At 58.2% G+C, this 15,208-nt stretch overlaps 1 protein-coding gene across 2 annotated transcripts; it reads left to right on the top strand.

Annotated features, from left to right (window-relative positions):
- The first annotated feature begins 857 nt into the window (after nt 1–857).
- Nucleotides 858–14,974, top strand: CLK3 (CDC like kinase 3). Of its 2 annotated transcripts, none has more exons than XM_031440836.1 (13): nt 858–1,130; nt 4,549–4,700; nt 5,361–5,577; nt 7,429–7,525; nt 7,798–7,864; nt 10,162–10,278; nt 10,926–11,092; nt 12,334–12,428; nt 12,521–12,650; nt 12,902–12,984; nt 13,491–13,570; nt 13,827–13,917; nt 14,562–14,974. In XM_031440836.1, the coding sequence occupies exons 2-13, from the start codon at nt 4,549–4,551 to the stop codon at nt 14,736–14,738; spliced, it is 1,473 nt and encodes a 490-aa protein (XP_031296696.1). In that variant the 5' UTR covers nt 858–1,130; the 3' UTR covers nt 14,739–14,974. The 2 variants fall into 2 exon arrangements, with proteins under 2 accessions (XP_031296696.1, XP_031296695.2); XM_031440835.2 differs by having other exon boundaries at nt 1,106–1,177.
- Nucleotides 14,975–15,208: the final 234 nt, after the last annotated feature.

The raw sequence follows: 15,208 nt of genomic DNA, 5'->3' as shown, positions 1-15,208 counted from the left end.
CGGCGCGGTCGGGAGGTGGGGCGGGGTCTGGAGGGATGCTGGGTCCCTCCCGCTCCCGCCCTGGCGTGGCGTGGGGGCAATTAGAGGTCGCTCCGGCTCGCGTTGCTGAGTGACGCCAGCGAGAGCCCGGGGGCGGGGAGTGCAAGCTTACAAGCCGTGAGGTCTCCCAAAGGACCTGACCTCGGTTTCCTCATCTAGCAAACAGCCTCGTTATCCCGCCCTGATCAAGCGCGGGACAGTAGGTGGACGGGGCTTCGGTGAGCCTACGCTCGCGGCCCGGGCAAAGGGGTCGCCGAGTGACTCCAGGGAGAAATGGCAGCGGCGTCTGTCTGCGGCGGGCCGCAGGGCTTCTCTGTGGCGGGGGTTTATGAACTAAGAAACAGTGCTGGTCCGCTCACTGCCGTGCTCCACGGCTGCTGAAAGAAAACGAGACCTCCCCTTTCCCCTAGACCCCGTCCCTCCAGAGGGCCCACCGACAGGACTCTACGGTGTCTTCCCAGACTGCTGTGCACGCGCACCGGAGCGTGCCGCCATGGCTTTAAAGACCCCCCCCCACACACACACACACAGAGGAAGGTCTCATTTGCTTCTGTCACATAGCTGGGAGTGGGGACCGCCTCCCGAACCTCGGCGCACAGACCTCCGCTGTTTTTAGCGCCCTCCGGGGCCCCGGGGCCGGGCGGGTTCTCAGGGTCTGCCCAGATTTCACTGAGGCGACTGCGAAACAATGCCCTCCTCCCGGCGCGCAGGAAGGGACGGGCGATCACGGGCGGGGTCGAGGCTCCACCTCTTGGCTCCCGGCGCCCGTCAGCCGGGGACTGAGCTTTCGTCGCGTCTTTGGGGCCTACGTGCGTCGCGACACGGCGGTGGGGCGGGCCGCGGCCGGAGACATCCCCTCGGCCCTCCGGGAGCCGCGGCTGCCACACTGACCCCGGCTGAGAAGGCGGGTCCTCCAGAACCTTCGAGTCGCGGGCTAGAGCGGCGAAGCCGCGGAGCTGGGTCGATCTCCGGCTGGCGAAGGCTGCGTCACGCGAGGGGCGGGGCCGCCACGGGCGGAGGCCGGAGCCGGAAGCGGAAGAGGCTTTCGGAGCGGGGAGTGGGGCCTAGCCGCAGCCGGAGCCTGGGAGACGGTGAGTGTGGGGCCCGGGCCCGCGTCGGTGGCGGTGGCGGTGGTGGGGTGAGTCGGCGGGGCAGGCGCTCTGGTGTGGGTCCCCGGGCTCCCGTTTCGGTCTCTGCCTACTCCCTTTGGTTTTCTTCTCGGCGCATCTCAGGCCGCGGCCCCAACCTCTCACCCCTGACCCGCCGCTTCTCCCCCAGGGGGCGGTCATCGCAGACCCCGACCTCTCGATCCTGCGTGTCGGAGTCCGAGGCTAAGAGGCCTCTGAGGCCCTGCACCTGCCCGCGGAATAGGGTCGGGGTCCTACCTGGGATAGCCTGGAGGGGCTTTCAGACCCCCCTCCCCTTCCCCTGGTTGAGGCTTGGTCCGCAGACGACTTCTCCCCGAGCGTCTTGGAATTTGATTCCGGCTCCGGCTGGCCTTCCCCCTGCTCCTCCCTCCCCCAAGGTCTTCCCTAGCTTCTACTGGCGGCGGTTACGGGGGACGGGGCTCTGAGATCTCTGGGACCCGAGGCGTCAGGAAGGAAGGGTGAGCGAGGGCCGCAGGCCCCCCGCATATTTTGTTGTAATGGTGGAGCCGCTCCAGCCCGGGGGAGGGGCTAGGCCAAGCTGACATTCTGCTTCACGGTCCGGGAGTCTCTGTGCTTTAGTTCCGGGAGCGGGTGTCGTGGTGTGGAGCTGGGGTGGGAATCGCATGAGCCAGGCCCCCGTCGAGGCGGAGTTGGCGGCCTTCCAGCTTCCCACCTCCATGCCCTTGAAAAGGAGGAGCGTTTCTCTTGGTGGTGGCGGCTTGCAAGGTGGCAGGTTTGAGGTTGCAGTGGTGGGGCAGCGTCAGCCAAAAATAACCATGCAGCGCTGGGGTGGCTGGGATTCCGGAGGACAGCCGCTGACCTGGCTGGCTGCTCTTCTTGTCAACCCGGTTCTCTGGCCAGGAACAGCGGATGAGAAGACGGATAGGCCTGTGCTCCGAGAAAAGCTGGCATCCTCAGCCTGGTTTCCTTCACATTACCTTTTTCTTCATTGTGTAGAGCAGAGCCTTGCAGAGCACAATTGTGGCCCTTAACTTTTAACAACCCGTTTGCAGGGGTCTCAGAGAATCGGAGATAATTGACGAGAAATGGGCGCTAGAACCCTAACTGGGAAGATAACGAGGGGCATCTGGTATTCCCAATATTCCACCTGCCTAGAATGTGTTAAGGGAGAGATAATCTCCTCTATGATTGCCTTGTATGTGATATTTTACAGTTCTTATGCTTGTCATCTTCTCTGCCAAGTTGGCTGGGAGGTGGTGTCATCTGCATTTTCCAGGTATAGTAACCAAGGTCTAGAGTGACTTGTATAAGGTCACGAGGTCAGTAAGTGGCAGCAGTGGGATTTGGTTCAGTTTTCTACCTAGAGCTCTCTCCCTCCTGGTCCCTTGAAAGGGATTTCTAAAATATCCGTAATGCCCTTAAGGCATTTAACACCCACAGAGGTGTTACCTGAAACCTAATTTTTGATGTTAATGAAAAGCTGTGTTCAGTCCAGACCTGTGCTAGGCATCTGACCTCAAGGCAGGTACTAGGCATATTACTTAAAGGAGTGAAATAATTTCCCCCTTACAGAACCGTGTAAGAGATTACTATCCCCTTGCTGCAAGAAGCAGCTGAAGATTAGAGTTGTTTAGTAACTGGCCTAAAGGCACACAGCTAGAAGTGGCAGTGCCAGGATTCAAATTGACATCGGACTCTGACGCTGTGCTCTTTTCACTAACATTAGCATGTGTGTACATAAGAATCTTCCAGGTCGCAGGAGGGAGTCTTTGGCCTGGTGCTGACTAGACTGTGTCTTCCAGCTCTGGTGCTTTGCCTGGTGAGGATGGGCAGGGCCTTTGCCCCAGCTAGTGGAGCATCTTCTGTGTCACTTAGTGAGATGTGAGATACTGCCTTTGTTCCATAGCTCGGGCACCTGACCCAGCGTAATTGCAGGGAGACAATGAAACATTAGTCAGCTGACCACCAGAACAGAACAGCAGTCTAAGTTCTTGAGGAGCTGTTACAAGTATTTATTGCCAAGGATTGCTGGGGCCTGAACTTCCAGGTAGACAGCAGAGGACATCTGCTGGGGGGAAATTGAGGACATTGACTTTACCAGGATCATGGAGAAGCTCCCAGGGGTTTTGTCAAATATGCTTCCCTGCCCTACTCCTCTAAGGAGAGCCATTCCATCCTGCTTTCCTCCAGACACACCCTTCTCATGAGATGGGGCAGCCTCAGTGGATTTGTCCAAAATGTGCTTGATCAGGCACGCCCAGGACTGACCACCATTGGAGGTTGGCTATGGCCAAGTGAAGGGTTGGTCTGGTCATGGTCTCTGGCCCAGCCATTCCATGGAGGCAGTGTCAGGGTTTGGGGTGCGGAGGGGAACAGGGAGCTGGCCTGATTTAGCTGTCTTTCTCGTCTGGTGACTGATCCGACTTGGCAATTTCCTGGGGTGGATATAAGTCCCCACTGAAGTAGGGATAGTGAGGCCTGCCTCCCCAAGCCACAGACTGCCAGACAGCCAGCCTTCTGGTTGTTCCGGAGATGGGCACAGGAGAAGGTGCTGGAGCAGGGGGTCTGGAAGAGTAGACAGTAGTGTCCTGCTGGATAGAGCTGAGGCCCTGCCCAGCATGGCACTGGTGGCAGGTCGTCTGAGGGCACTAAATAGGCCTCGGGCAGGAAACTTGGATGCTCTGAGGACCCTGACATCTTCACTGATGCTGAGACAACGTATAGACCAGCAAGGCTGTAAAGACCCCTGTGTCTGGCCAGACCCTCGGGTCAGCTAGGGAATGTGTGTAGGACCCTCTGCACCTCTTTCCCCAAGGGCTGGCCTTCTTGTTTCTGCCTGTGGTTCCTCACACTGACTTGTGGTCCTTGCTCCCTGGAGTGGGGTCCAGTTCAGGGCCTCAATCAGGCAACTTAGCCCCTCAAACTCAAGGACTTTCACCCCGCTTTTGTGGGTTGGCTCCCTGCCAGCAGCCTTTTGACTCTGGCCTCTGGCTTGACAGCAGGCCTTCATAGGACCCCACAGACAGGGAGGAAGGAATTAAGCAAAGGAGGCTTCCCCTTCTCCTTGGCCTTGGTCTCCTGTGATGGTTCTTACCCCCACACACACCCGCTCCGCATTCTGCCTCAGCACCTGTCCTGGCTCTCCTGGTTCCCTTAGTGCTCAGGCCACCAGGCCAACGATGCTGTGCTGGGGAGGCAGCTGTTTGTTTGTTCACTGGTGGAGAAGGGTGTTACCCATTGTCTGCTGTTTGACCAATGTGACCTCAGAGTTCTTCTTCACTTCATAAACCCTTGGGAGGGGCTGCCCCCAAACAGAACAATGGGCCTCTTCAGGAGCACTTAGGCTGCCAGCTGTGACTGGCGGTGTGTTTAGCAGAGCTTTCTATTTCTTGTGGCCTAGATGCATCACTGTAAGCGATACCGCTCCCCTGAGCCAGACCCGTACCTGAGCTACCGCTGGAAGAGGAGGAGGTCTTATAGTCGGGAGCACGAAGGGAGACTGCGATACCCGTCTCGAAGGGAGCCTCCACCCCGGCGATCTCGGTCCAGAAGGTGAGAGGGAACTAGGTGGGAAGAAAGGATGCCTTCCCACGTCTGGACCAGGAAGACAGTCTGGCAGCCCTGGGCCCCTGCAGGTGCCCCTCTGCCCGGCTGCGCCTAGACCACTCGCTGCCTCGTCCTCTCCAGGCTCCTCCCGTCCCTTCCCCTGCATTCCCTGGCCTCAGGGTTGGATACCATCCTTACTGCCCCTTCTTTCTCTGTCCTTGACTCTTCCTTTTCCTGACACATCCCCCTGCTTTCTAAAAGGCTGGCATCTCCCCTGCTAACCTCAGAGCCTTTCTCATTGAGGATTAGGAACATAGCCACAGACCTTTCCAGAGGTTTGTCCCTGGTCTTTTCTCAGCCCCCAGCCTGAAATTACAGTCTCCGCAGCCCACAGAGAGCCCCGGGGTGGTAGGTCCTCCAGGCCCTCCACCACGCTCACACCCCAGTGCTCTGCCTCCTGTGGCAGCGAAGGGGACGAGCTTCCGGAGGGTGGACTTCACATTGCCACCCACCCCCCGCCCCTAGTCTGGGTGCCTCTGCTCCAACAGGTTACCCTTGTGAGCCCTTTACAGGGGCCCCACCGCATGCCTCTTGCCTGGTGGCAGGAACCGGGTTGGTGTGAGGAATGGCCCTGACTGCCCAGTGTCCCTGTCCCTGTCTTGGCAGCCATGACCGCCTGCCCTACCAGAGGAGATACCGGGAGCCCCGGGACAGCGACGCATACCGATACGAAGAGCGGAGCCCGTCCTTCGGAGAGGACTGCTATGGATCCTCCCGTTCCCATCACCGTCGGCGGTCACGGGAGAGGGAGCCGTACCGGACCCGCAAGCACGCCCACCACTGTCACAAACGCCGCACCAGGTCTTGTAGCAGCGCCTCCTCGGTGAGTGGTGGCCAGAGTGTATTGGCTGGGGCTTAAAGGCCTCATCTCTTTCTAGCCTTCTCTCAGGCTGGCTGGTCTGGGTGAGTACCGCCAGCTCTGCGCACGCGAGTTCGGTGTGCGTGCATGTGTGTGTGTGTGTGTGTGTTTGGTCCAGGTGCAGGGCTGAGCAGGGGGCCTGGCTCCTTTATCTTCTGGCCCATGGGCAGTGGCAACTGTAGGGGCTCTGGCTCCGGCGCTGGCTGGCCCCTGGCCTGTCTGTCTCCACGCTGCTTCAGGCACAGGCCGCGTGATGCAAGTGGCCAGGGACACTTCTTCAGAATCATTAATAAGGTTGCTGGTGTGTGGTCTGGAGCCATGTGGCCTGGTCCTTCCCACTCAGATCGGCCCCCACACACAGCTGAGCACTCTGACTGGTGTGGACTGCAGCCACTTCTGCAGTCTCACCTCCACACCCCTCCCCAAAGGCCCAGAGGCTGGAGCGCCCATGGGCTGGGGAGGGCCGGCTGTCATTCAACTCAGACTGGGAGCTCCCCTCTTACCTCCAGTCAGGCCCTCTTCAGCCTAGCCTCTTCACGTGAGGGGCAGTGAAGGCGAGGGGGACGAGCTGCCTGTGTGATGAGGCATGTGAAGAAATGGCAGAAAGGCCCACAGCTCCAGGCGTTGCCCACTTGCGGGCCACATGCCCAGAGCAGGGCCTGGCAGCATTCTTAGCGTGGAGGGTCGTATAGCTCTCTGCGGAGACGGAGCCCACCTGCGCTCAGGCCTCTGGGGAGAAACGCCGGCTGTGTATCTCTGAGGGTATATACTGTCTTCTCTTCTCCCCAACCCGCTTCCCTCCTGCCCTTGCTCCCGGCCGTGAGGCCCCTGAGGAGTAGTGGAGGGGGCCAGGCATCTTCTCTGCCCAGCTTTCCTGTGACTTCTTTGAGTGGCCGTGGGTTGAGGGTTGACTGTGGGCGCCCGGCGTGGCCTGGTGGCCTCTCTGCACGCTGCCACAGGATGGTGGTGCAGGTATGTGGCTCTGCTGCTTCTCTCTTTGGTGCCCTCTGTTGTCATGAGGCTCGGGAGGAGCCTGGCCTGTGAGTAGCGTAGGTGCCAAGGCCAGGGCAGGAGCTGGCTTGGGGCCTGCACAGGCCATCGTGGTGGTAGGCCTGGAGGTCAACCGGCACAGAGGATCCGGGGCTCCCTCCCTGCTCGAGGCTGGTGGCACAAGGGCCGCTGACGAAAGGCCGTTTCTGGTGGTGATGTTCATTCTGGCCACAGGTGCCGTCTAGGGGCAGGTGGCAGCTGTTGGGCCTGTGCAGGGCTGCGTGGGCGAACAGAGGCAGGCAGGGGCAGGCTGGGCGTTCTGCAGCTGAAGCCAGAGTGGCCTCTGACCACTCTGGGTGATCGGACCCAGGCTGGGCCAGCCGTCTTCTTGCGCCGTTCTCTCTGCGTCTTCACCCTGGCCGCACTAGCACGGGGGGGCCGGGGAGGGGGAGACTTGGCGGAGGAGGGAGTCTGGGCTGTGACTCTCCACACGGCCCAGCCCCTCAGCGGCAGAGGCTGATCGTCTTCCTGAGCATTTGCGGCGCCCTTCTCTTAGATAATGTCCGAGTTTTCTTTACATACCTGTAGCTGTTTTTACTTTTCTGTTTTTGAAGTCAGTTTGTGTCTTGACGTGTCCCTTGCAATATCCCTATCGTTATATATGCTGTGTGCCTTATGAAATGCTGGGATCTGGAAAATCCAACCAACCAACCCACCGGCTCCTCACCGTCTCCACCTCTGCCTTTGACTGACACCTCAATCTGTCAATCGGAACCGCCTACCATGCGATTGGTCGGATGGCGTTTCGGGGGGCGGTGCATGCAGAGAAGCCAACAGAGCAGTAAGCGCAGCAGCCGGAGTGTGGAAGATGACAAGGAGGGCCACCTGGTGTGCCGGATCGGCGATTGGCTCCAAGAGCGATGTACAGCCACCTTTCGTAAAACTTTACCTCTCTACTTTCTACCCCCTTGTTAGACGAGACCTCTCCTGCCCGGAGGGGCCTCTAATGCGCGTGGCGCCTTAGTGGGGCCACCAGTAATTGCCTGAATGACACAGACACTAGCAACTTCTGTTTTAAGAGTGTAGCAGTGAGAGAGAAACTTTTGTTTTTGAGAATTTGAATGCTGTGAACTTGCAGGAGCTGCCGACCCTCTGTCCTCCAGACCCTCATGCCCTGTTTCTTTTCTCTCCTAGATGAGATCGTGGGGAACCTGGGTGAAGGCACCTTTGGCAAGGTGGTGGAGTGCTTGGACCATGCCAGGTGAGCCATCTTCCTGGGAAGAGATGGCCTGAGGTTCTTGAAGGTGATGGCAGAGCTTAACCTTTTCCTTTTTGAAAGGTAGCACCGAAGCAGGGTTCTAACCTGTGCATGTTGGGGTTTTGCTGACCCCCTGAAATAGAAATTCCTGGGGTTCCTGAGGCATGTGCAATCCCTTCCCAAGAACTGTGGTCAGTGACTGGTGCTGCCCCAGTTTCCCCATTTCCTCAGGGCTGTGGTGGTGAATATCAGAACCGGGCAAGGCCCTGGCTCGCCCGTGGTCTGGACCCGTGTCCTGTGATCTCTTTCAGGGTCTGGGCCTGGCAGGGCGTTGAGAGTAGTACTGAGCCTGTCCCAAGCATGAGCCCCCACCCTCCGGAGGTCTGCCTGGGGGGCTGTCCCAGGTGAAAGAAACAAGAGCCTGGGCTTTCTCAGCAAGCAGGCTGCTGCCTTCTCCAGTGTGGCTAGGCGGTGGGCCCCTTTGAGTGTGCTCAGGGAGAGCAGGGGGGTACACCTGTGTGTGCTGGGGTGGTGCTGGGGGTACCTTGCTCCCTTCCAGTCTGAATGGTGAAATACTTTTTTGTCCCTTTGCCATTCCTCAAGACCAGAACCCTGGCCCCCTCTACCTTAGGCTGGGAAGCCAGCTCCTGCGAGCGCACCACCTTCCTGCCTTCCCGGCCCTCTCGCTAGTTGGGTACTTTGGCTGTGAAGTGCTCGTGTCCTCGCTGTCTCACTTGAGCCGCGTGCTGCCTGTATGTGACTCTCGTGTTATTTTAGAGATGAAGAAACTTGCTCAGGGTTTGTATCCCCCAGCTGTTGAATGGCAGAGCCAGGTACCACCCTACTTGGTGCTCCCACGTTCAGGGGCTGCTTGGAAAGGACAGTGAGACCCAGAAGTCCAGTTAGCCATGTGGCCCCAATTTAAGGCAGTGATTATTACTGAGGAAGTCTCCCTGGGCCCACAGTTCCCATTTAAACGCCCTTCATATCCAGTGTGGCCTGAGGTTAGGGCTGGGACCAGTGGCCATGGGACATGTAGATTACACTGTGACCAGAGAGAGATGTGGCAGATCTGAGAGCTGGGGATTATCTTATCTGGGCTGTGCCACTTTGAGTAGCTTGGCAGGAAGTGAACCTTTGAAGTCACTAATAGGTAAACACAGGGTTGAGGGGACCCTTAGGGGTTCTAGAGGGGGTCAGCTGGTGGGCTTGTTGTCAGGAGGCAGAATGCAGCTCAGCAGAAGGAAGGGCCATCCCGCCCTGGCAGTGGCTGTGTGGAAGCGGTGCTTTCCCCGCGTCAAGGGTTGGAATGCCACTGAGGGATCCTGTTCTAGGAGGCGGTTGTAGTGGCTTTTCCTCCGAAGTCCTTTCCTGCCCTGAAAATCTGGGGAAATGGAATAGGGAAAGAAAAACAGGGTACTTGCTAGAAGATTCCTCTGCTGTGGGGCCTGGGAACCTCTCCACAGGCACCGAAGCCAGCTTCCCAGAGGCCTTAAGACCACACCCTTGTGGGCCAGGGCTTGTCACTCCAGTTCTCCCCCTGGCACCTGTGCTCTGGCTGTCCCTTCCTGACAGCATTGGACCTGGCAGCCTAACCTCAGCAGGTTTCCTTCTCTGCCGGCATCCTGCAAGTGGCCTCCCGGGGGTGGGGCTGGGGATAAGGGTGGAAGGTAGACAGCAGGAATTATTAAAATCCTCACTGGACACTGAACAAGGCTTCCTGGCATTTCAGTGGTCTCTGATAAATGCTGTGGCTAGTGGGCAGGCAGGTGGGGCCGGGGAGTCAGGAGTAGTGAAGGGAGCAGCCCTGGGCCTCCCAGTGAGAGGAACCTACTGCTGGCACCCTCAACCCCTTGCCAGGCTTTCACGCCATCCTGGAAGCCCCACCCAAGGGGGAGCTGTTTGCCCAGACTTGTAGGTGTGCTCAGGAAGGTTAGGAGGTGCTGCAGGAGGGTTCTGGGTGGGATGGCCTGGCCAGGGGCAGGACCCAGTGAGCTCTGGGCCTGGCGCTGTCGCACGCAAGGCCTCCACTCCTCTGCCCACTCCCTGCTGGGAGTCGACAACCTGAGATCATAAAAAGCCTAAGGTTGGCACGGGTGCCAAGAGCAGCTTGCTGTCAGGACAGTAGAGGTCTGGTGTTGTACGAGGCAGGCTGGGCATCAAGTGTCTGCTTTCTTCGGGGCAGGCCCTGTTCCTGGAGTCCTGAGCAGTGTCTGCCTGGGGCTGCGGGGCCGGGATGGAGGGTTGGGGAAGGGCCTCGCAGCTTCTCACAGGAACTTTGCTTCCTGCCTCCGTCCCAGAGGGAAGTCTCAGGTTGCCCTGAAGATCATCCGCAATGTGGGCAAGTACCGGGAGGCCGCCCGGCTGGAGATCAACGTGCTCAAAAAGATTAAGGAGAAGGACAAAGAGAACAAGTTGTGAGTGCTGGCGTGGAATGGGAGGGAAGCTTCCAGGGGGACAGTGTCCACTCCAGCCCCCACTGCCTGAACCCCCTGGTGCTGAGCAGTACCCTTTGACCTGGCTGGCACCATGCCTTCTCCCTGCACCGAGCCCAGGGAGTTTGGCGATGAGTCTTGCTTCAGGGAGCCTTTGGGTTTCAGTCCAGCCTTCACCACAACCAGCTCTGTGTTCTGAGGGCGGCCTCCTAGCCCTGCATTTGTGAACTGGGAGCCTCACTGGGCTGTGGTGGGCATTAGACAAGATACAAGCCTGAAGCTGTTTGGGGTTCTCGTGTAGTCAGAGCTGTCCAAAGGAGAACTGCCTGTGGCACAGATGCTGAACAGTTCCTCTTCTGCAAGCACTGTGCTGAGCCCTGCAGACTCAGGAAGCTCAGCTGGGAGCTGAAAGAAGCAACACTAGTTCTGTGGAGTGTACTGGAATTACTCCATCTTTTTCTCTGAGATGCAGGGATTATGCCCACAGTTCTGTCTTCACGTGTACTGGTCTCCTGGTGTGTGACCCAGTGGCCTGGGAGGGAATGGGGACTGGCTTCACCCGAGGGGGAGGGCTGGGGCAGCTAGCCCCCAGCATGGAGCCTGAGCCCCGCCCCGTCCTTGACCTCCAGCCTGTGCGTCCTGATGTCTGACTGGTTCAACTTCCACGGTCACATGTGCATCGCCTTTGAGCTTCTGGGCAAGAATACCTTTGAGTTCCTGAAGGAGAATAACTTCCAGCCTTACCCCCTACCACATGTCCGGCACATGGCCTACCAGCTCTGCCACGCCCTTAGATGTAAGTTTCCGCCCTCAAAAGGAGCATGGGGCATCCATGTATCTGCAGCAAAGTCACCTGGTGGTCTCGCTCTCCCCAATTCGCTCCAGCGTATTGCTAACTGTTCTGCTGGGCCCGAGACACCAGGACCCCTTTGGCTGAAAAGCCTTCAGGTAGGAATCTGTGAGGATGGAGAGTCCTCTCCAGGGACCTCCTGAGCTGGCCTCTGCCCCAGGCACTCGGTAGGGGGCGGGAAGAGCTGCTGTAGAGTTAGGCCAGCTACCCTCCCTGCACAGGATGACAAGGCTGAAGACTGACCTGGTAGACCCCACCCACAGGTCCTGTCCACCACAGGTCCTGTCCACACGGACACCCTCTGTCTCACCATCACTTTCCATCTGTCTGCCAACCTTTTAAGAACTTATCTGGTGGTGCCTGTGTGGTCTGCAGTGGTTGGAACAGGTCAGAAAGGCTCCTCGGAGAGGAGGTGAATAGACTCAGAGCTAGACTGCAGGGTCTGCATAGATGGACGGGACAGGGGAGAGCATTCCAAGCAAGGTGAGCTGCTCAGTGATGCCCAGAGCCTGGCAAGTGCTGAAACTCACTCTGGTCAAGAGAGGGTCTATGTTAGGAGAGATGGGCCACACCAATGTGAGGGTCTTGAGTGCCAGATGGGAAAAGTGACAAGTGGCAGGGTACCACCTCAGTGGGAGTGGGACAGAGTTTGGAAGAAAAAGCCAGACTCCTCCTCCCACCACCGCTGAGGGCTGGGGTGAGGAGAGGCGGGGCTGGCTTCATGGCTGTGCTTCATAGGTGGCCCTGTGCTCGGTTTAATGCTTTGCTGCTGCCATCTTGAGAGTTGTACTAACTTGAATAAGGGGACCTACATTTCCATTTTGCCCTGGGCCTCACAAATTATGTAGCTGGTGCTGGGGAGAGGGTGAAGCTTTGGTGAGAGACAGGCTGAGGAGGTCTGGTCCCCCGCATACAGGTGGAGGGAGGTTTTCTAAATGAAAGAAGTCTCCCTCAGCCCCTCTTCTCAAGTATCAGAACCCTCCGAGGCCCTGAGCACAGAGAACTCCTGAGAGGGAAGCCAGCACAGAGGCAGTCCAACCTGTACGCATGGCCCGCTCCTGAGGTTAGGGGCTCAGGGGCTCGGGCAGGCTGGCTCTGGAGGAGGGGTCTGGCCCAGCGCTGGCGAGCGGGCCAGAGAGGAAGCCCAAGTGCTCAGTGTTTGCTTCCCTCCTCTCCTGCTTCGCCAGTTCTACACGAGAACCAGCTGACCCACACAGACTTAAAGCCAGAGAACATCCTGTTTGTGAATTCTGAGTTTGAAACCCTCTACAATGAGCACAAGGTATTGTTGGGGGAAACAGGGAGGCCCTGCTCCAGGAGTGGGCTACCCACCAGGACGGACTCCTGACCTGGCTCTCTCTCCTTGCCCTTCAGAGCTGTGAGGAGAAGTCGGTGAAGAACACCAGCATCCGAGTGGCTGACTTTGGCAGTGCTACCTTTGACCATGAACATCACACGACTATCGTGGCCACCCGTCACTATCGCCCACCTGAGGTGATTCTTGGTGAGTGTATAGTTCCCAATCCTGATAAAGCGGGCAGTCGTTGGGAGAGTACGAACAGAGGGAGTGAGGGGCCTGTCTGCCACCTGGGGCCAATGTTAGGAGTCACGGTAGCTGTTGACTTGGCTTTTCCAAGAAAGGGGCCTCTACTGGATTCTGGGCAAGAGTCTTGCCAGCCAGTGTGGTAGCTGCCCTGTGACCTCTAGGCTGGGAGCTCAGTGCTGAATCTCAGCCTCTCCCATCTTGACTTTCAGAGCTGGGCTGGGCACAGCCCTGTGATGTCTGGAGTATTGGCTGCATTCTCTTTGAGTACTACCGGGGCTTCACACTCTTCCAGGTAAGGCCTCTCCCACATCGCCCCACTGCCCTGGAAGGCCTTCCACCACCCACTAGTCAGCTTTGTGACCCGTCCGCATGTTGTGAGACTGACTCCTGAGGGTTGTAGGGGAAGCAAGAGATCAGCCTTGTTGGGATAGTCAGGGACTCCTGCCATCAGCCATCAAGGATGGAAGGCTGGGGTGGGAGGAGTGAGCCTTCCAGGCAAGGGGCACAGCATGGGTGAGAGCATGGAGATGGGCTGGGGCAGGGCATCTTCTGGGGATAGAGAGAGGAATGTAAGCAAAAAGGAGGTGTGCAGTCATGGGGTCCACCTGACCCTAAGACCAGGCTGCCTCATCCCTGGCCCCAGGCTGCCCCCAGGTCAGAAAGGCTGGGACTGATGTTCCATTGGTGGATTTGCATCTCCTGGGGCAGGCAGGGCACTTGCCCATCTTTGTCCCTTATTTTCCAAGGAGGCTGAGGCTGGCACTGACCCCTGCTTGCTCTATCCCTAACCTTCCACAGACCCATGAAAACCGAGAGCATTTGGTGATGATGGAGAAGATCCTAGGGCCCATCCCATCACACATGATCCACCGCACTAGGTAAGGAGCCCTGGTAGCTCCCTTCAGGGCCGGCCTTGGTGCCTTTCTTATCTTGGCCGTGGGTCAGCAAGCTACTAGGTCGCCTTTGCAGGATAGCCCATGGCTCCTCCAGGCTTACAGCAGCCTTCCCTGTGCCCCACTCCAAGTGACGTGGCAGCCTGTTGCCCAGAATCCCTGTCTGGCTCTGCTGCCATTCCCCAGGCAGCTGCCATCTTTCCCACCTAGAGCTGACCCCTTCCCATCCTTCCATTTTCAGGAAGCAGAAGTATTTCTACAAAGGGGGCCTGGTTTGGGATGAGAACAGCTCTGACGGCCGGTATGTGAAGGAGAACTGCAAGCCTCTGAAGGTCAGTTTCTGGCCCCCCAGCTCAGCTCAGGCCAAGGAGGCCCCAGACACTGGGCAGACACAGAGAGAGACAGGCCAGGCAGCTCTCCGGCTCTATGGGAGGCTGCAGCCGTGGCTGCTGGGTGCTGGCAGTGGGGCTCCTTGCAGACCGCCCCAGAGGGGCCCTTAGCCCTCCCACCCCACATGGGGTGGCTGTGAGTGTAACTGGGGACACCAGAAGAGCCAGAGCTGTCAGAGACCCTGCCACTTCCTGCCTCATCTCCTCTCAATTTTAGGAAGAACTAGGCAGGACTGAATTGAGGGGGAGGGAAGACCTAGGCATGGCCAGGAAGCCTCTGTCAGCTGCATTTGGTGCTTGGACAAGTGAATTTTGCAGAGGTGATTTCTAGCCACCTGTCAGGACTTTATATGTGGGGGCAGAGGCACCAAACCAGTGAGACACTCAGTAGCCTGATAAGCTGAGAGCAAACATTACTCTAAGCATGAAAAGACAAGACCTTCTCATTATCCAGGAGGGCAGAAGTAGTCCTCCAGGGAGGCATCACTGCCTCCTCAACTGTGTAGCAAGGCTTCCTGGACAAGGGGACCTGCTGTGGCTTCCCATGACCCTGCCATCACACTGAGGCCCCTTGTGTCCCTGAGCAGAGTTACATGCTCCAGGACTCCCTGGAGCACGTGCAGCTGTTTGACCTGATGAGGAGGATGTTAGAATTTGACCCTGCCCAGCGCATCACACTGGCGGAGGCCCTGCTGCACCCCTTCTTTGCTGGCCTCACCCCCGAGGAGCGGTCCTTCCACACCAGCCGCAACCCAAGCAGATGACAGGTGCAGGCCACCGCACCAGGAGACGGAGAGTGGGACTGGGCTGCCCAGGCCCCTTTTCTCCAACCTCTACCACCGGCCTCAGGGCCAGAGCCACCCAATGAACAGTGCAATGTGAAGGAAGGCAGGAACCTGCAGGGGAGGAGACTTGATGCCCAGCTGTCAGAAAGCACAGATTTGACCCAAGCTATTTATATGTTGTAAAGTTAAAATAAAGTGTTTCTTACTGTTTGTAATCCCTGGTACCAGTGTGTCCGTCTGCAGGCTCCTTGCCTTCTCCCTTCCCTACCTTATTAATAAAGTCTTTCTTAGCAGTTCAGCTTGTGGAGAGCTAAGTGTGGACGGGGCCAGGCACAGAAGGGCTAGCCATGAAGACAAGCAGCTCGGGTGTCCCATGAGGCGGCAGGTCTGAATAGCCCTAAAAGGCACCCGGGCCCTGCCCCGCCCCTTCCCCCTCCGTTGCCCCCTGC

This window comes from Camelus dromedarius, chromosome 29, assembly GCF_036321535.1.
Source record: "Camelus dromedarius isolate mCamDro1 chromosome 29, mCamDro1.pat, whole genome shotgun sequence".
NCBI lineage: Eukaryota > Metazoa > Chordata > Mammalia > Artiodactyla > Camelidae > Camelus > Camelus dromedarius.
This window is presented reverse-complemented; position numbering and strand designations above follow the sequence as displayed.

What these genes read in the sequence shown, in the direction of transcription:
- CLK3 (XM_031440836.1), top strand. Translation starts at nt 4,549, where the DNA reads ATGCATCACTGTAAGCGATACCGCTCCCCTGAGCCAGACCCGTACCTG. An exon ending in CCCTCTACAATGAGCACAAG is followed by an intron (nt 12,429 to 12,520) that starts GTATTGTTGGGG and finishes CTTGCCCTTCAG; the next exon opens with AGCTGTGAGGAGAAGTCGGT. An exon ending in GGGGCTTCACACTCTTCCAG is followed by an intron (nt 12,985 to 13,490) that starts GTAAGGCCTCTC and finishes AACCTTCCACAG; the next exon opens with ACCCATGAAAACCGAGAGCA.